Raw genomic sequence first — 20371 nt, forward strand, 5'->3', positions numbered from 1 at the left:
GTTTTCATCTGGTCACCTGGTGATTCAGTAGCCATACACGTCGTTCCATGCAAGCAGAGCTGCAGGTTGTGGCAGACCCAGTAATACCGTTCAGTATGCTCGTTAAAAATGTGGGTCCTGAGTACAACTCCCAGGGGGAAATGCGCTTCCTCCCCTGAAAAATGGAGACAGCCATAGTACTTACTCTGCAGGACTAATGTGACCATAAACAAATAAAAAGTACTTAGAACAGCTCCCAGCAAATGGCATTTATTGGCAATTCACCAGAACTGCATTGACATCCTTGAGAGCAAGTGTGCTCTGGAATACAGAATACTCGGAGTGTCCCAGTTACACACAATGAATTCTGAACTTAGAAACAGCGGCAGAGACACAGTCTTCCTGTAAGAAGGAGAAGAGTGCTAGATTCTACACCAGGACACCTGGGGGGAAATCAGGTTTTGACTTTGTCTCTATGGCAGCCTCTTCACCCCAGCTTTAAACATTCCTTTAGTCACCCTTGCTTTCATGGCTAAGAACACCAGTTCTGGGGTTGAACTGCCCGAGTCCAAATCCTTTCTCTCTATATAGGGAGGCTAATCACGTGCTGGGACAACTGGAAGATCAGGTACGGATACATGTTTGCAGGCTAATTTGATATTTAATAAAAATTCAATAGTGAGCATGGATAAGGCCAAACCTTGTTGAACTTCCATTTTTCTAGGTGAACTCTTTACTAGATGGAAAATTATCCTTGGATGAAAGCTCCACGAGTTTGTCATTGCTATGGGCTTCAGTCAAGCCCCGACTCTTCCTCTTACTGGCTTTGTGACTTCAGAAGTTATTTAATGCCCCTAAGTGTTCCCTTTCTCATCTATGAAGTGGGGTAATGATACTACCAACCTCCAGAGGTCTGTGGTGAAGATTATACAAGACAACTCATAGGAAATGCCTCTCACCAAGCCTGGGACATAAAGACTGTTCATTATGTGTTAGATGGCATTACCGCTCCCTCAGTGAACAAATATTTATTGGTGTATTCTCCCATTTTATTTTTTAATTGGAGGAAAATTGCTTTACAGGCTTGTGCTGGTTTCTGCCATACAGCAACGCAAATCAGCCATAATTATGCATGTATCACCTCCCCCGACTCCCTGCATCCCACCCCTCTAGGTCATCGCAGAGCGCTCAACTCAGCTCCTCGCTCGCGTTCTAGAGCAACTCCTCACCAGCTGTCTGTTTCACACTTAGTGTATGGGAGTCGACTACTTTCCCCACTCGTTCGCCTCTTTCCTTCCCCCACTGTGTCCACAAATCCGTTCTCTAGTCTGTGTCTAGGCTGCTTCCCTGCAATAAGTTCACCAACACCATTGTCCAGGTGCCATATGTATGTGTTAATATACAATATTTGCTTTTGTCTCTTTCTGACTTCACTCTGTATAACAGAACAAATGTTTATTGAGCTTTTCTCTGTCAGAAATGCACCTGACGAAGGACACAAGTGAAATGAAAGGAAACTATCCTCGAATTGGGAGAAGGATGTGCTGCTGGGCTTCAGAGAAAGACATTCCCCAGGTCCGTTTGCCTGAGGGGCCACTGTGTCCTCGGCAAAGCCCAGGGAGTGATACTGAGAACAACAAAACCATGGTTTAAAAACCAAGCTTGAGGAAAATGGCTCAGTGTACATTCTGCTAATGCTGGAGATGAATCTCTCATTGGAACCCCACCCAGCCAAAGAGCCGGGATGGACCGGAATGAGATGATAAAGTTCAGGGGACGCTGGGTTGCAGGCAGTCAGTGCGTGTGATTAACTCCGTCTGCTACAACTCGGAATCGTGTTCCATCGGAGCCCTCTCAGCACTGCTGCTGTTGAGACAGTGCCTTGATTCCATGGTGGCCAGAGGAGCCAGCTGCCTGTTTTGTGCCGACAACCAACAGGCTGATGGACCTGGTAGGGCTGCTGGAGTGACTTTCACCTTTGGCTGGAGCAAAAGGACTCGGAGATGAAACTAACCAAGAAAACCAAACCCCACCAGTGCTGTGACCTCCAGCTTGAGTTCACATCATCTCATCTGAGTTTACACCATTCCTGGGGTGAAGTTCTATCCCAACAGCCTTCCAGAGGCAGGAGAAAGGATGCTTAGGAAGGGCTAGGATCTTGAAGACTATCATTTGATACCACATCTGGGCACAACATTCATGTTCACTAAATACTCTCACTCAAGGACTGACTGCTAACCTCAAGGAGGTAGACCCTGAAGGGAGATTCAGTTTGCAGGTTGTCCACACAAAACTGGGCTGGAGAGCTCCCTTACGTGCACACAGGTGGTGATCAGACATGTTTTTTATCCCCATGTCATGAATAAGAATCCAGACGCAGAGAGAGTTGAGTGACTTTCCATAGAACCAAAGCTGGTTCATAGCCATCTCCATTAGAGCATCTCTCTTACAATCAGAAAGCTTCTGAGAGCTGGAGATAAGAGGTTTGTTCAGGGCCAGCTGGGGTGAGGGAGTGATATCAGATTACAATCAGTCCAGAGTCTTTAAAATTATTGGTCATAAGTAGAAGCCAAGAGGTTGCAGACACTCAAAGAAACCTCCTCTGCAGGAGGGCGAGGATGGTGAAGACAGCAAGCTTTAGGTGGCAGTGAGCATAGAGGCAAAGGTACAAGAAAAGAAGCACAGAGGTGTTTTCCTGAGAAAGCTGGTTTCATTTTGTCTTAGCATCTTAAAGGACCTCCTGAGGACAGGTGGCAAAGGAGGATTCAGGCTCAGGGCGCACTGGCAAGAAACCCAGGGAGGGGGAGTGGGCGAGTGGTCCCCCCGTTCCACACACACACCGCTGGGTGCCCACTGCTGACGTCGCAGTCTAGAGGTACACTCTCATGGGGTTTTCTTCCCACTCAGGCAGACAGGCCAGGCTGGAAGCCACTTCCTCCTCGACAGGCCAGCCCCAGGCCTCAAAGAACGGAGCCAGGTTCTTCTGCACCTTCTCAGAGAACTTCCTCACCCACAGGTTCATCTTGCCAGGGTTGTCCCTGGGGATGTCAGAGAGGGTCTGGTACTCAGCGAAGAGCTGGGTGAACGGCTCCCACCCAAAGGCCTCCTGGAGCTGGAAAAGGAGGAAGGGGCAGAATGAGGTGTAAGTCTGTGAAATACTGCCGCATACGTGTTCACGAGTGTGTCTCATTTCCTGTGATTTCTGTGTGTGTGTTAAGTCGCTTCAGTTGTGTCCAACTCTTTGCCATTCCATGGACTGTAGCCCACCGGGCTCCCCCGTCCACGGGATTCTCCAGGCAAGAATACTGGAGTGGGTTGCCATTTCCTTCTCCAGGGGATCTTCCTGACCCAGGGATCGAACTCGCATCTCTTCCGTCTCCCGCTTTGGCAATGGGTTCTTTGCCACCTGCACCACCTGGGAAGCCATTGTTAGCTTTGCTTCTTTACTTGCCCCTGTCTCCCCATCTTACTTCTGATCATAAACACGATTGTGTTGGCTCATTCCACTTTTTGGTCACAAACCCTGTACCCTTTGAATCTAGTAGGGGGCTACACAAGGAACCTAATTGCTGAAAAGAGGTAAATCCTCAACAAATGACAGTTATCTCTGTTATCTGAAATTTCTTTAATTAAAAATAAGTAGTATTCTCAGATCCTAAGTGTTTTCTTTTTTTTTCTAAGTGTTTTCTTGACTTAGGCATCAGACAGATTTCAGCTTGACTGAGATGGGAATTCAGTCCCCAAATCTGGGGACTTACAATATCTTTCAGACATAATAAAATCTTTTTTTTTTTCTTTTTTTTCAAGCCATCTCAGACCTGTGACTATTTTCATGGCTACTGTTTTTCTCTACGGGACACTGCCTTTGGAACAAAACAAGAAATTAGCAGGTATGTCACAAGTGGTTCAACATGTGAGTGACTTATACTTCATAGGGAAGAATCTACCTGAAAGCCATGGGTAAGAAGCTCTTATTTGCTAAGATTATAGAAAGTTTTGATTCCCTGGTGGCTCAGACAGTAAGGGTCTGCCTGCAATGTGGGAGACCTGAGTTCGATCCCTGGGTTGGGAAGATCCCCTGGAGAAGGAAATGGCAACCGACTCCAGTATTCTTGCTAGAGAATCCCATGGACAGGGGAGCCTGGTGGGCTACAGTCCATGGGGTTGCAAAGGGTCAAAGATGACTGAGCGACTTCACTTTCACTTTTCATAGAAATTTAGAGCAAGCAGCGATCTTGGGGTTTCCAAGATCTCCCCCTTTTATGGAGGAGAATCCTCTGAGTCTGGGGTATGAAACCACAAGGGCAGGTGCACTTTGATCAGCTTCCCTGTGATCTCACGGCTGTGTCCTCACTGACGTGGCCTTGTGAGTCCTCCTGCTCATCTCTATTAATATATCACCACACTGAACATATTATTACACATATAACATCATGAAACATCTGCAGTGTGTCAGGTACTGCGCTAGGCGAAAATGATTAGGGCTCTTGTCCTTCTGGAGGTCCCTGGTCAACCAGAGAAACAGACGTATAACAAATTACAAAAGAGGTTGGCTTGTCCAGGAGATGATGTCGGGAGAAGAGGGCAAGAGAGCCGAGTTCGGACAGGTGATGTGACAGGAAACAGACAAGACGTTCAGCATGTTTCAGCTGCAGGAGGGAAGTAGGGGGACATAGAAGCCAAATCGGCAAATGCGTTCCTAGTGGGAAGCAGCTCCGTAAACTGCAGGATAACCAAGGAGGTGGGCAAGTGGGAGCTGGAGGTGTTGGTGAAGGTCTGATGATGACCGGCCTTCGACACCCACTGAAGTGTTTCCCCTTCCTTCTGAATGTGAAGGAGCACGCTTGAGGGACGTAACCACAGAATATTCAGATTATTTTGGAGCTGGTGTGGAAGGTGGATTGAAGGCGGTTGAAGCAAGATGGGGGAAAAACTTAAGAGGCTTCGGGACCAGAGAGGAGGATGCTGAGGATCTGCACTAAGGCAACAGCAGGAGGAAGGAGGGGGAGAAGACCTCCCGCAGGGTGAGAAAACAGAATGTGCCCATCTGTCCTGAGACCAAGCCTTGGACTCCAGGATGAGCGGTCTCCCCAGAGCTTTTGCAGAATGATACTCGTGGTGAGTGCGTCAGCAGGTAGAGAGGAATGAAGGCTTTGCCTTACACTTCAGGGCCAACCACCATGTGGGGTCTGTTTCCCTGCAACCCTCAGACTGGCTCTAGAAGAATCCAGATCTGATGCAATGCAGTTATCTCATTGACTGGGGCTGTCTCTCACTCAGATCTTCAGAAAATGAATGAAAAAAGAAAAATCAAAGCGAGGTGTTGGAAGTGCAAAAGCCTCGGCTTGTCACTCCTGACCATAGGTTCTGGGCCCATCATTTAAATGTGTGATGTTGGTCAGGATGCTTAGACTCTCTGACTCAGTGTGGCTGTGAAATGTGAGCCATGACCATTATTTAGAGAGTCATAGCAGACAGGGCAGGAGATCTGACTGGGGCGTGGCTTTCACAGCTTGAAAATATTAAACTTCAAAGCAGGATGGGAGAGGGGAAAGGGATTTCTGCTTATTTCACAGGAAATCAACTCACTTCGAGACTTTGGTGTTCTTCTGTTGGGTTGGTTATTTACTTATTCATTCTGAAGATACTTTGGGTTCAAGTGGGTGGTGGAAACCTGACAATTTCAGTGACAGTTACCTCCTAAGAGGTCTTCTTGTGATGCAGTTGCCCCTAACACTATGAAGGGGTGCAACACTCACTTGACCCCATAAAACTAAGGTGAGGGAAAGCAAAGCAAGACAATCACCATTTCCGAGGCACTCATTAGGGGACAAAGGATAAGCCAGCGAGTGGGAGAGATGTGACTCAGTCCCAAGGCTCTTACCCAGAATGTCTGCTCTTGCCCGATATACCCAGAGACTGTATGTCTCTCTAGTTATTTTTTTCTCATAATAGTTGTCATTTTCTCTTACATATACAAAAGCACAGGAGGTGAGTGGGGCAGGTGTCATTATCTGTATTTTAGAGATATTTGACCTGAGAGGCACCACCACGCAGCCAGGGAAGGTGGTGGGCAGGCTGGTGGGGGTGGAAAGGACTTGGCGAGCTCCTGGGATCTGGGATGCCCCATGATGGAGGGTCTGGGGGCACCCATCTCCCTGAATTTCTGATCAGTACCTGCAGATATGTTTCCAGAGCCGTCCACACTTCCCAGTTGCACAGGGGGGCTCCCTTCTCCAGGTGTGTTTTGATCCTATTCTCCCGTTCTGGAGGGCTCAGAGCGGGGTGGGCCTGAGCCCTGGGGATGCCCAGGACCGTCTCGTGCACGTACACCGACCACAGGTTGCAGGTGGCCTCGGTGGTGTGTGGGGGGAGCTCCCACTCCTCCCGCTGCTGGTTGTGGCCCAGCTCATGCACAGGGCCCCAGAGCCCGCGGCTTCTCATGCCCATCTCATCGATGAGCTCCGGCACTGACTCCAGGTGGCACATGATGGGGTAGCCTGAGTGCATCCAGCCTGGGAACGCAAAGGCAGAATGAGGCACGGGGCGGGGGTCCACCCAAATCCATCTCCCCTCCTTCCTCTCCACTGGGTAACTTTTCCTCACCATCCTGCCTGTACCCGCTAATTCCAGAATCTCCCTGCTGACTTAGAAAGCTGATGCCCCCATGACTTGGTCCAAAGAGTGCTCAGCCTCCTTCCCATACTTCCGCTCTGGAGTTACGCCTCCCGCTTTCTCTGGCCCAAAGAGTGTTAATTGTTTACATAGCCATTCCCACCCTAATTCAGTGCTTCCCTTCGTGTGAGTTTCCTTTGCATGCCCGTCTGTAACATTAAGTCTTGTATCCGAATCTGAGATCCTTGAGGCTAGGCAGTGTTATTCCTTCTCTTGTAGAAACCACTGTTGTCCAAATTCAACAATGCTTTTAACAATGAAAATCTTGCCCTTTGTTAAAAGATTACAAATATGGCCAAAGGAATTTTTTGAATCTTTTCCCCCTTTTTTAAAGCAAAAGATGTCCTTCTTTTCTCTGCTGCTGCTGCTGCTAAGTCACTTAAGTCGTGTCCAACTCTGTGCAACCCCATAGATGGCAGCCCACCAGGGTCCCCCGTCCCTGGGATTCTCCAGGCAAGAACACTGGAGTGGGTTGCCATTTCCTTCTCCAATGCATGAAAGTGAAAAGTGAAAGTGACGTTGCTCAGTCGTGTCCGACTCTTAGCGACCCCATGGACTGCAGCCCACCAGGCTCCTCCATCCATGGGATTTTTCCAGGCAAGAGTACTGGAGTGGGGTGCCATTGCCTTTTCTCTAAACCACTGAATACTTAGTATAAATCTTTTTACCCTCTCTTTTCATTGCAAATCTGAATTATGGTTGAAGGAGATATCTCAGAGGTATTAACTTCTCCTTGAAACAATCCTCACCAGCGTCTTGAAGTCCTAGTACCAGTTTTTCTGAGACTGTTCCACCCCTCTGTGAATTCTTACCCTGTAGGTGAACATGATTTACCTTTTTGCATGTAAACATCCTTTCATCTCCATGTCTTCAGTGTATTTTTCTCCCCTTACTTTACTGGTAAAATTATGCCTTACACATATTGGATATTTTAAAAGGCAAAATAAAAGTCAGCAGAAAGGAAGCAATAACAAAGATCAGGCAGAAAATAACTAAAATAGAGAGTCAAAAAACAATGGAAAAGATCAATAAAGCCAAGAGCTGGTTTTTTGAAAGGACAGTCAACAAACTCTGGCCAGGCTCACAAGAAGAGCAAGTGGACCCAAGTAAACAAAGTAACAAATGAAAGAGGAGAAATACCACAGAGATACAAAAAATCCTAAGAGAATACTATGAACAGTTACATGCCAACAAACTGGACAAGAAGAAATGGACAAGTTTCTTGGACCAGTTTCTAGAAACACACAGCCTGTGCAAACTGCGTCAAGAAGAAACAGATAATTTGAACAGATCACTCACTCACTAGAAGTGAAACAGAATCGATATATAGAAAAATACCTCTGTACAAACAAGAAGTCCAGGACTGGATGGCTTCACTGAGGAACTCTACCCAACAAACACAGTAGAATTTATACCGATCCTTCTCAAACTCCCAAAAGACCGAAGCGGACAGAATCCACCCAAAACCATTCTAGGAGGCTGTCATCACTCTGATACCAAAACCAGACAAGGACACTACAGAAAGGAAGGAAGGAAGAATGAAAGAAAGAAAACAACAAGCCCCAAGAAATGCAAAATAGTAACGAAAATATGTCTACCCGCTAGGAGCATCCCTCTGGAGCACCTACCGGCTGAGATCTGCACATCAGCAACAATCCTCTCAGGACGGCGGAAAGGGAAGGGCTGGGCTGCCAGCCTGGCTATAGCCTCCATCATCTCGTCCCAGAGGCGGAGCAAGGGCTCCGGGTCCTCCAGGGCCCGGAGGTCTGCAGTCGGCACCGTCAAGATGATGTTGTCTGTCGCCAGCTCTCCCCAGGGAGCCGGGCTCTCCTGAATACAGCTCCTCCACGCCTCCAGCGATGTCTCACCTGGGAATAAACATCACGGAACCTGTCACCCACTTCCTCCACCTTCCTTGAGCTGACCAGGAGGAGGACACTGAAATAAGGGACGATTACCATGCACGTCTACGTGCTGCGCAGAGAAGGACAGGCCCCCAGACCCTCCCCTCTGTTCTGCCCTGAAGCCTCCATGGACACAGGGATTTCTCACTCCTGCCTCCACTGCCATCTCCAGCAGTCCCTTCTCCTTCTGTCCACCCATCCTTCGCCTCCGCTCCTTGGCAACCAGCCCACAACTACACAGCAGCCCCCGCTCTCCTCCTCCCCTCCATGTCCAGTCCACTCACCCAGCTTGTAGTATGGGGCAGGCACAGCCCTCTTGATGGTGATGGACATGGGCCCCAGGTTACAGCCCGTGGGCACGATGACATAGAGAAGGCCGCCCCAGAGGTTGGAGACCGACTGTTCAGTTCTGTCCATAGAGCACTGGTGAGTCACCACAGGGGCTCGAGACAGCTTGCTGGCACTCATCAAGTCGTCAGTGTGGCAGCCAATCTGTAACTGGAAAGGCGATTGCACTACGCGTGGGTGGGGCTGGCTCCCTGGGCTGTGGGTGCGGGGTTGTGTGTGGGACTGTGTGATGGAAGGTTCTGAGAAAACTCCAGTTTCCCCTTTCTGTAAGTGGTGCATGCAAACCATGAGACGGCGGCACTCTAAAAGTCATATGCACTGAACGGCATGTGGAATCGTATTTCTAGGGATTTAAACAGCTCTACAGTGGACTGACTTCCCTGGTAGCTCCGTCAGTAAAGACTCTGCCTGCAGAGCAGGACACCCGGGTTCGATCCCTGGGTTGGGAAGATCCCCTGGAGAAGGAAATGGCAAGCCACTCTAATATTGCTGCCTGGAAAATCCCAGGGACAGAGGAGCCTGGCAGGCTGCAGTCCATGGGGTCGCAGAGTCGGATACGATTTAGTGACTAAACCACCACCACCACTACCACAGTGGACCAGCATCAGGCAGACCAGACATAACCCCGAGGCTGACACTGACCAGCAGCTCCTGGTGCCTCTGTTCCAGACTGAACCTGGGCTCCTACACCAGGGATCAAGCCCCTGAGGTGGTTCTGATGCCAGAAATAAGGCAGAGGGAATCCTTGGCCGCCCTTTGTGCACAGACAGGAGGCCATCCAGACACAGTGGGACATGGGATGAGGGGTCATCCCGGCCTCCCTTCCTGCTCAGACAGATTGAGTGCGTCTCGCCTGGAGGCCTGGGACTGCTTTTCTCAGGGTTACTGCAAGTGAGCGTGAGAAGGGAGACTGACCCCCAAGAGACCTTAACCGTGGTAGGAAGTGACCCTCAGAATTGAGGCAGGAGCAATTTTAATTTGGCATCATGGTCTATTTTTGTGAGTGATGGGGTTGTGCACACCCTTTAGGGATGAAGGTAAAGATGTAAAACCCAGAAAGGCCATGCCGGGGAAATGCCTGTGGTTCAGAATATGTCCAGTGTCCTTTCCCCCACATTCCTCTTGGAAGCTGGAGAGCTGACGGCTTGTCTTAGAGGACTGGGTCTGAAGTGAAGAGCTCTACACAAGCACTCAGTTGGGTCCTCCTCTCTGTGACCCCATAGACTGCAGCCCGCCAGGCTCCTCTGTGTCCATGGGATTTTTCCAGGCCAGACTACTGGGAGTGGGTAGCCATTTCCTTCTCCAGGGAGGCACTCCCTTAGGCTCCCAGAAACTTAGCTGCTTCATCTGTAATGTGGGTAGGACGATGACTTCCTGCACTCTGGTAGAAGAGCAGTGAGCTGGATGAGAATGAAAGCATGAGGCAGTGGCAGGGGTCCGAGCCTTACTTTCAGGCCGGCGCAAGCTGCAGCTTCACACAAGGAGACTTCTGTAAGTTGTCCGTTTGGGAGGTAAAGCCCTGTACTCATCCAAGTATCATCGCCTGGGTGACAAAAGGCACAGTCAGCAAAGGCTGAGTTCTTCCCCTGCTCAGTGCCTCGCAGCACCTCCCAGAGGTACAGCCCTTCCCTGCACACCTCAGTTCATCCATGCTTCCTGCCTGAAGCCCACCTAAGCCCAGAGCAGAACCCCACTCCCATCTCCTTGAAAGTGCGTGATGGAGAAAGGAACTGGCCCACCGAACCTTCGGCCCCTACAAGATCCTACGGAGCCCACAAGCCCCCTTCCTGTCCCCGGCCAGGCCCCTGGTGGCCTACTTGGGTTGCGTGCATCAATCTCCACAGTGTGCTCTGATGGGCACAGATTGGAGCCGCAGGACCAGGCTCCAAGCTCCTGTGCCAGCTCGGAGCAGTCAGTGCCAGAGCGTGCCAGCTCCGTGGCCAGGCAGAGCACCACCGCCTCACAGGAGTCACTGGCCACCGGATTCTCCCGGCTCACAGCCGGTAATCCCGAAAGACGCAGCTGCTTCCTCAGGAGCCGGTGCAGGGAGGCATAGGCAGGGACCCCCTCTGCGGGAATCTGGAGGAAGGCGGCTCCATCCACTCTCAGTTTTGACAGCCAGTTCTTCTCCAAGTTGCCACCCTCGAGGTTCAAGTTAGCCTGGAATTCAGACAGCGCCTTGCGGAAGTGGTAGTTCAGGCTGTCGGTGGAAGGGACCGGGAAACAGCCCGGGTCCAAGGTCCAAGGTAGGATGCTGAGGCCAAAGCTGTTCAGTATGACGTTACCGGGGAAATCAGCCAATGTGGAGCGGCCAGGGTTCTGGGAGGCCCACCACCAGGCGTGGCCCCCAATCAGCAAGCCCCCGCCCTCGGCCACAAACTCCTGCAGCTGCTTAGCTTCCTTGTCGCTGTAAGCTGTACAGCAGTAGATGGACATGTCACTTGTCAGATGGGGCTCAAGACTGCATTCAAGACCACGCTCCACCAGCAGGGCGTGCAGTTTGTCTAGACTGGTGTTCACCCCAACTTTGCCTGTCTGGCCTTTGGCCAGCCAGCGCACAGCGTTGAGTAAAAAGGGTTCCAAACTGGGAGCAAAGAGCATGCCCTCATGGGCAGCCAGGACCACCCGGCCCTGGCCATAGCGGGCAGCTGCCAGGAAGCAGCGGAGAGAGGCATCTAAGCCCAGGGGGAAGGCCAGGGCCCCGTGCACCAGCAGCTGCGAGGGGAGTCCCCCCGTCCCAATGTCGAGCTCCGAGATCCCTTCCAGGAGTTGCTGCTGATCCTTCCTGAGGTCCTCCCCACATCTGGAAAAGGAACAAAGGGCCTGCACTCAGATGGGGAACCACTGAGACCAGCTCACTGAATACAGAAATCTGGAGGGGTACAGAGGTTACACAGTTCACACCAGTTTTCTCACTCCCATTAATGACACTGGAGATTTGAGTCACTCGTGTGACTCATTTTATTGCAGTGGTCTGGAAATGAACTCAAGAGTACCTCTGAGGTACGTTTATTATTGAACATAGAAATGAATGAAGTTAAAAAGTACATCTATTCTTCAGAGTAACATTTCTGTAAAGAAGGCAGTATAGGACATCAAATCCCTCTCTCCACATGCTAGCTCTGATCTAGGAATGTGCTACAAGTAAACTCTTCACACTACACTTGAAGATTTATACACTCTTTTTAAAGGGCTTCCCAGGTGGTGCTAGTGGTAAAGAACCCACCTGCCAATGCAGGAGACATAGGAGATAGGGGTTCAATCCTTGGGTCAAAATCCTGCCATGCCTGCAGGAGGGCATGGCGACCCACTCCAGTATTCTTGCCTGAAGAATCCAATGGACAGAGGAGCCTGGCGGGCTACAGTCCATAGGATCACAAAGAGCCAGACACGACTGATGTGACTTAGCATGCACTCTTTTTAAAAAGTGTCACTTAAATGTGATGGCTGCATTTACTACTTGTTACTGAGAAAAAGAAAGCTGACTGCCGAAGCATTGTTGCTTTTGAACTGTGGTGTTGGAGAAGACTCTTAAGAGTCCCTTGGACTGCAAGGAGATCAACCAGTCCATCCTAAAGGAGATCAGTCCTGAATATTCATTGGAAGGACTGATGCTGAAGCTGAAACTCCAATACTTTGGCTACCTGATGTGAAGAGCTGACTCACTGGCAAAGACCCTGATGCTGGGAAAGATTGAACACAGGAGGAGAAGGGGATGACAGAGGATGAGATGGTTGGATGGTATCACTGGCTTGATGAACATGAGTTTGAGCAAGCTCCGGGAGTTGGTGATGGGCAGGGAAGCCTGGCATGCGACAGTACTTGGGATTGCAAAAATTTGGACACAACTGAGTGACTGAACTGAACACACACAGGGGGCTGACTCACATGCCATAGTTTGCCAATCTCTGCTGTAGAATCTAGATCAAACTTCTAATTTACAAGAAATATAGGGAACAAAGGAATTTATTCAACTTCACCACAGGGATTCAGTCAGCAAAATGCAGACTCTTTTGAAGGAAACACATTCTATATTATGGGGAAACTGTTCAGGATAAAACACCTAGTTTCCTTAAGAAAAAAAACAGCAAGAGATAAAAAGAACTGGAAAGAAAACTCAGTATTATATAAGACATAGAAGTCATATCAAGCTATCAAAATGTTTAGGTTTTAATAAAAGATCAATTCAAAAAACTGTGAAAAAATAAGGCAATTATGGAAATGGATAATGACATTAAGAAATTATTACTTCTTTTTTGATGTGCTAATGGTAACTTCTGGTTATGTTTTCAAAACATAAACAAGACAAAAGGTACTTCAGATTCCGTGGCCAAGATGAAAAATGTAGGCGGAGATGAAGAAAAACAAGAAAACAGGTTTAGTTTGCTGGATAGGAGTCCTTTGGAACTATTAAGAGGAATTAGTTGGTGAGATTTACCTGTTTGTCCCTCAGACTTAAAGAGAAGTTGGAATGAATCGGATCCACCCTGGTTCTCTGAATAACTCATCACCTCCCAACCCTTTCAGAGGGAACCAAGTTTAAGTGTGCCAGGCCCTGGAGCTGAGGACACTGCTAACTGCTCTCTAAATATGTGTCTGCCCTTCCTTGACTGGTCTGATTTCCAGTCAAGATCAAACAAGTCATTTCTAAACAAGTCAACCCTGAATATTTACTGGAAGGACTGATGCTGAACTTCAATACTTTGGCCACCTGATGCGAAGGGTCAACTCATTGGAAAAGACCCTGATGCTGGGACAGATTGATGGCAAAAGGAGAAGAGGGTGGCAGAAAATGAGATGGTTAGATAGCATCATCAACTCAATAGATGTGAATCTGAGCAAACTCCGGGAGATAGTGGAGGACAGAGGAGCCATGTGTGCTGCGGTCCACGGGGTTGCAAAGAGTCAGACACAACTTGGCAACTGAACAACATGCCCTTCCTTACAGCAGAATCTTGACTTCTTCAGAGGTGCCAGTGCCCATTTAAAAATATTCAGCCCTTCAGGCCCTCTGGCAGCTAGAGTTGGCCAGGTTAGCTAATTTCTGAAACATTACAGAAGTCAGACGGTCAGGGCTCCCAGAAAACATATTACTATCTGCATTAAAAGAGACGTATGCAGCAGGTATATTCATTGTAGCTTATTCTTGCTGGGGTGTAGTTATATTGCCAAAATTAGTAGTAGCAATCTTTTAGTCATAAGGATAAACGTGAAGCGTATCATAGGGAGGGAGGTGGGTCATGGAAGTGGTAAAGGGGAAGAGAGACAGAGATAGAGGGAGATTGGGAGGGAGAGAGAGAGGGAGGGCAAGAGAGGGAGTGAACGAACCTGCATGAATGAACCTGGGTTATCCTAAAGCAGGGAGGTAATGCCACAGTCCTGATTATCTGCCTGGACTTTGTGACACAAGAGAAATAAACTACCAGATCCGGCCACCACAGCGTGGTTTCTGCTACCTGTGGCCATGCACAGTGAGCCACTGATTTAACGAGTTACACAGAACCACAAATATCCCAAACTTCTGGCCTCCTCTAATCTTTCCTTTCCTAGCCCTGTACAGCTCCCTAAGGGTAACACCCATCCTTAAAAGCATTTGATCATGGGAATCTCGACTCCTGTCTTCTCTCCTCACTCCAGTTCAGCCCACCAGCCAAGCCTGGAGGCAGGAAGGAGCCAAGGTACTTGTCTCCCTCGAGCTGTGTCTCCAGCCGTCGCTGTGTCTTCTCTTGGGCTCCAGTTCCCATCAGACATCCCTCCACCAGGACTCCCGGCTCTCCTGCTGAACAGGCCTAGCATAGCTCCAGCCTCTACCACTGAGCCACCCGCGAAGCCCCCACCCCGCCTAACCCAGGCATCAGACAGACTGACGAGTGAGACAAGCTCTTCGAAAAGATTAATTGTTGCTCTGGCCACAGACGGCAGGAAAAGTGAGAACTCAGCCCTTCCTGGGCCTTAGTGCATTACCGTTGTCTTTTCCTTTCTTTGTGGAGGTTCTGAGAAGCAGTAGAAAATCATGTGTATTACAGTGGAAGCTCACTGATGAGGAGGATCAGATTTATTGTGGACACGCATCAGACTCCCGGTAGGGAAACACCACTCACCTGACCTGGAGAGGGATCTTGGGCACCTTCTTGGAGACCTTGAAGCAGCCTTTGTCCCCATAGGTGTCAGTGAAGTACACTCCGGCCACACAGGTCACCTGGTTCCCTGGGAACTTGGACAGCACCTTGTCACTACCGTGCTGACTGGCCCAGTACCAGGCCTGGCCCCCGATGAGCAAGCCCCCACCACGTTTCACAAACTGGATCAGCTCCGCAGTCATGGTGTCATCGTAGGCACTGATGCAGTAAACCTCCAGGGGTTCTGCTGGTTCTGGATGAACCTGTGCCTCTGCCCCAGAGCCCTCCAGGATGTGTGCTAGTGATGCCAGGGATGGGTGCACACCAACAGGCGCCCCAGGAGAGGGAGAGAGCCAGCGCACCGCATTGAGAAGAAATGGGGCCAGGCCGGCATCCAGCAGATAGCCCTCGTGGGACACCACCACCAGGCGGCCTCGGCCATAGAAGGAGGCCGCAATGAGGACCTGGCCTTTGTCGTTCACCATCACTGGGAAGGCGGCCTCTCCAATAAGAAGGAGTTCACTGGGAACAGGGTCTTTGGGTACCTCCCAGCTTGTCACTCCATCCATGAGGGCCTCAAAGGCAGCCGCAGGAGTTGTCGCCATGGTTCAGTGAGCTGCAGGAGGTGAAAGTAAAGACTCAGCTTGGTCAGAACAAAGGAAGAAATGTGCGGGGCAAAAAAAAAAGAAAAAGAAAGAAAACTAAATGCATTCAGGGACTGCCTTGGTATTCCAGTGGTTAAGAATCTGCCTTGCAATCCAAGGGACACAGGTTTGATCCCTGGTCCGGGAACTAAGATCCCACATGCAGCAGGGCCATAAGCCACCCTTGAGCCCCAACAGTGAGCTGGTAGAGAGGATCCCACAAGCCACTGCTAAGACCTTATGCAGCCATAAATAAATCCATAAATAATGCATTCAGATGAAAACCACTTGTTACGTACCCCGAGTGGTGGAAGGCCCAGGGGTTCAACAAGGAACACAGCAGACAAGGTCCCTGCTTTCACGAATCTAATATTTGAAAAGGGGAAGGACAATAATTAGGTAGACAAGCAGATAAAATGCAGCCATTAATAATCGTTAGATGAAAATAAAACACAGTGGTGTGATATCCAGCAACCAGAAAATTACTTTAGATGGGGTTATAGTAAAGGCCCACATGAGAGAGTGACATTGAAGCTAAGACCTGAGATTTAAGTTGAGACCTGAAATGCTGTAAGCGAGCACTTTTTTTTTAACTTTTTATTTTACATTGTATTGTGGTAGAGTCGGTTAACAGGGTCCTGCTAAGTTGCAGGTAAACAGCGATGGTAATGCAACTCAAGCATACAAATACATGTATCCATTCTCTCCCAAACTCCCTACCCCTCCAGGCTGCCACACAACACTGAGCAGAGTTCTCTGTGTCATACAGTAGTTGTTTATCCATTTAAACATGCAGTGTGGACACATCCATTCAGAACTTCCGAATTATCCCTTCCCCGCAGCCTTCCCTCTGGGAGCTTTTGAACAGAGAGAAGCCCCATGGGGGCTGCAGGAGCAGAACCTGAGTGGTGTGAGGGTGGGGCTGGATTCCACAGGAGCAAGAAGATCAAAGTGAGAGTTAACCTGAGATGACTTGGGACATTATTTCTCTGGACAAAAAGGTCAGTTGACCTTGCAGAAACAAAATTTGTTCTAGTAGTCCTGACTAAATGATTGGGAAACACCTCCCAGTTTACTGGGTCTGCCCTCACTAGGGAGTTCCCCACCCCTACTTTGGGGAACATTCTGAGGTTTGCCAGGACTTTGAAAATTTGGTGTGCCTAAAACTGAGTTCATTTTTCCCTTCAGAGCAGCTCCTCTTGGATAAACTATTTATACACCGGTCTTTCCATTTGTATAAAGAGAATAGTACACACATCCTTTGGAGGATGTTTTGGAAGATGAAGAGAATGCAGATAAAAATGTCCAGTGTCAGGTACGCAAGGAGAACAGAAATCACGAGTGTCTGTCCCTTTGCTGTGCTTTCTGGCCTCTCCAAGAGACAAGAGCCAAGTAGCAGGTGTGCTGTGTGCCCCAGACCTCATCTAGCAACAGCCCTGGAGGACTCTCCTGGGCACTGGGAGACCTTCTCACCTGGGCAAGGGTCCAGGGGCAGCCCTGAAGTGGCGGTGAGCTGATATGGGGCAAGCTTCCCCTGGGGTAGAGCCATCCTAGGTGCACTCTGGAGCCCCTCAGGGGTTACCCCAGGAATCGGGCTCCAGCTGCCCACAGCAGTAAACAGCTCAGCGAGAGGTCCCTCCTTACTGGACCAGGGTCCTTCCCGGTTTCCTCCTCTCCACGTCCTCACTGTGCAGTTCTGGGCTCACTTCCCAAGTAAACTACCTGTGCTCAGGTCCTTCTATCAGGCTTGGCTTTGGGGAACCACCGAAACTGACAAACACCAAGCCCTTCCCTTCCAAGGCATCTCCTCCCTCCTGTTTCCATACACTGTCAGCCACCTCCATTTTGCCCTTGTTTTTCCCACTTATCAAATACCACTCCCTTCAATATACATTCCTATCCAGAGGGGACCAAGCTGGTTTCTGTCCTTAAGATGCATTCTGTAGTCTCATCTACAATCTTCCTCAAGCCTACTCACAGCTCGTCCTCATCAGTTTCATCCACTTCCCCAGGTAAAGCTGAGTGCCTTCCCCTGGATTTTAAGCCTGCAGAATCTGGGCTTTCCACAGTTTTCTAGACTTTTTTTCTTTTCACTTCCTCCACCAATTCTCTAGAAGGCTTGGATCCTTAAGTATGCCCGGTATTCCTCTTAAAACTCCAGCTCCTTTCTTTCTTTCTGTTTTTTAACGATCCTTCCCATCTGAGGGGCTTCTCTGTTGGCTCAGATTGTAACGATCCTGCCTGCAATGCGGGAGACCTGGGTTGGAGCCCTGATCCAGGGATCCCCTTGGAGAAGGGAATGGCAACTCACTCCAGTATTCTTGCCTGGGAAATCCCATGGACAGAGAAGCCTGGTGGGCTACAGTCCATGGGGCTGCAAAAAGTCGGACACACTAAACAACAACAACCCATCTATCGCCTTATTCTGAATACTGCCGGCAGGAAAGTGAATTCACAAAAAACTACGAGTCCCCAGCTGGAGTACGAAGCCAGAGGGTGAATGATTTCAGTCTGTGGGTTTGGGATGGAAAAGCGCAGCGAGAGATCAGGAAGTCTGAGGTCAAGCCTCTGACAAAACAAGTGAGCTCTTTCATGAATCCGAGCCTCCCTAGTTTTACAGGAAAAGCAACAAAAACAAAACAAAACAAGACACAGGAGATGAGAAAAAAGACGTTCTCAGAACTCTGACTACAACTGTCACTGCGTTCGCGTGCATGCACACGCACCCACAAACACACCCCCATACAACCACACATCTTCTGTCAAATTCTTGACCCAGAAATGCAAAGAGGCAGGAGGAAAGCGTTTCGAGACAAACGAAAATAGGGAAAGGAAGGGCGAGAGGAAACCAGAACATGAACCTAAGGAGACCAGAGACACCGCGACTGCCCACCGCCTGGAACGATCTCCGGCCTGCATCTGGCACCTGGCGGCGCACCGGTCTCCCCAGGTCCTCGGTCCCCGCCGGAAGCCACCCACCGCACCCAACTGACGCGCTTGGACCCGCGAACTCACGTACGGCGGGGCGGGTGCGGGGAGCGGACCAGGGCGCAGGCACGGCTGAGGAGGCGCTTCCTGCGCGCAGACTTGTAGACCCGGGGAGGGGGGTGGGCCGGGGAGGGGCGGGTCCCTCCCGGAGCCTCCGCCCCGCGGCCCCGCCCCGCCCGCCGCACCGGGGGAGGTGCTCTGGGGGATGGGCAGCCCTGACCCTGGACACGCCTGGGGGTCAGAACCCCCGCTTCCCCAGACCCTACGAGGGATCCTGCTGTGTGCGAGGGAGCTGCGCAAGCTGCTGTCACGTTTGATGAGGAAAGCACACGCCAAGTCTCCAATAAGCCAGACTCGGGGCGGACAAGCCAACAACACCGTGACCCACGACCCGGGGTCGGCTTTGGCCCCGCGTGGATCGGCGCCCCTTCCCCTCCAGTCCCCGGTGCGGCGCCCGAGAACCGAGGCTTCCTCGTCGTCCCCAGCGGGTTGCTCCTCCGTTGAGGGCCTGTCCCCTGGTGGTCAGTCTCCGGCCGTGCACCGCGTGCCGGGAGGGATTCGCGGGGATCCATGGAGCTCCATCAGAACCGTCTGGGGCTGTAGACAGGAATGTTGTCCAGAGATGTGCTTGCTGGCAAGGAAACGTGCCTGTTAACACCACCAGACACGTCCACTCCAGCTGGAGTGATAGAGGGGCTGCGGCTTGAATTTCTACCCAAGAGGAGTGGGAAGGTCAAAATCAAGGTTAAAGAGGCCCAGATTTGCTGGGAATCTGATTTTGCCGTTTTGCGCAGTCGATACACTATTTTTATTTTTAAGAATTTTTTGTTGTTTGTTTGTTTTGTTTTGTTTGTAGAAGGAGAGAGTGACGGTAGGGATGGGGCAACGCAGGCGTAGTTGAGGGTGATTATAAAGACGTGGACTTTAGATCCCTATCTTATAACCTGTCTCTCCTTCGGGGCTAACATTGGTTATACATGTAAAGCATTGGTCTGTTTATGGAGTTACTGGATGTGTCTATTTTTCTTAAAGGATCATGACTGTCTGTTTACAAAAATTACTTAAAAGCATCCATTAATGTCATATCCTCATTGAATTTTCACATGTACTCGACACTTCACTCATGTTCTCTTCTGTCTCAGATCTCGAATCATTGTAAAACAGGTGGTACCTCCTCCAGTATCTTCCTATCCAGTTCCATTTTTTGTATTTTCATTTTTAAAATTTATCTCTAACTTCTTCTTTGGTAAAGATACACTTGGGTAAACTCCATTTCTTAAAATTTTTTGTTTGTTTGTTTTCTTTTAGGGTATAGCCTATTAACAGACAATGTTGTGATAGCTTAAGGTGCACAGGCAAGGAACTCAGCCATAGGTGTGCATGTATCCATTCTCCCCCAAACTCCCCTCCCATCCAGGCTGCCACAGAACATTGAGCAGAGTTCCATGTGCTATACAGTAGGTCCTTGTTGGTTATCCATTTTAAGCATAGCAGTGTGTACGTGCCCATCCCAAACTCCCTAACTATCCCCCCACCATCCTTCCCCCATCCTTCCCCTCCCCTGCAACCATAAGTTTGTTCTCTAAGTCTGTGAGTCTCTTTCTGTCTTATAAGCAAGTTCATTTGTATCATTCATTTTAGAGTCAACATATAAGAGATGTCATAAGATACTTCTCCTTCTCTGTCTTACTTCACTCATGACACTCTCTAGGTC

The 20371-nt window shown here is 49.6% G+C and overlaps 1 protein-coding gene across 1 annotated transcript; it reads right to left on the minus strand.

Moving 5' to 3' along the window:
• Positions 1-2549: 2549 nt before the first annotated feature.
• On the minus strand, positions 2550-16036 carry LOC138080027 (TRPM8 channel-associated factor 2). Its single transcript, XM_068972901.1, has 8 exons — positions 15969-16036; positions 15008-15641; positions 10724-11709; positions 10355-10449; positions 8843-9056; positions 8283-8522; positions 6157-6494; positions 2550-3091 (listed from the first exon to the last, which is right to left on the minus strand). Exons 2-8 carry the CDS (start codon positions 15628-15630, stop codon positions 2849-2851), a joined length of 2739 nt encoding a protein of 912 aa, XP_068829002.1. The 5' UTR covers positions 15631-15641; positions 15969-16036; the 3' UTR covers positions 2550-2848.
• Positions 16037-20371: the final 4335 nt, after the last annotated feature.

The sequence above is a fragment of the Capricornis sumatraensis genome, chromosome 5 (genome assembly GCF_032405125.1).
Source record: "Capricornis sumatraensis isolate serow.1 chromosome 5, serow.2, whole genome shotgun sequence".
NCBI lineage: Eukaryota > Metazoa > Chordata > Mammalia > Artiodactyla > Bovidae > Capricornis > Capricornis sumatraensis.

Coding starts and splice junctions, on each gene's coding strand:
- LOC138080027 (XM_068972901.1), bottom strand. CDS start 15,630: ATGGCGACAACTCCTGCGGCTGCCTTTGAGGCCCTCATGGATGGAGTG. Junction 11,710..15,007: donor AAGATCCCTCTCCAGGTCAG/GTGAGTGGTGTT, acceptor TTCCTTTTCCAG/ATGTGGGGAGGACCTCAGGA. Junction 10,450..10,723: donor GATTGATGCACGCAACCCAA/GTAGGCCACCAG, acceptor TTTGTCACCCAG/GCGATGATACTTGGATGAGT.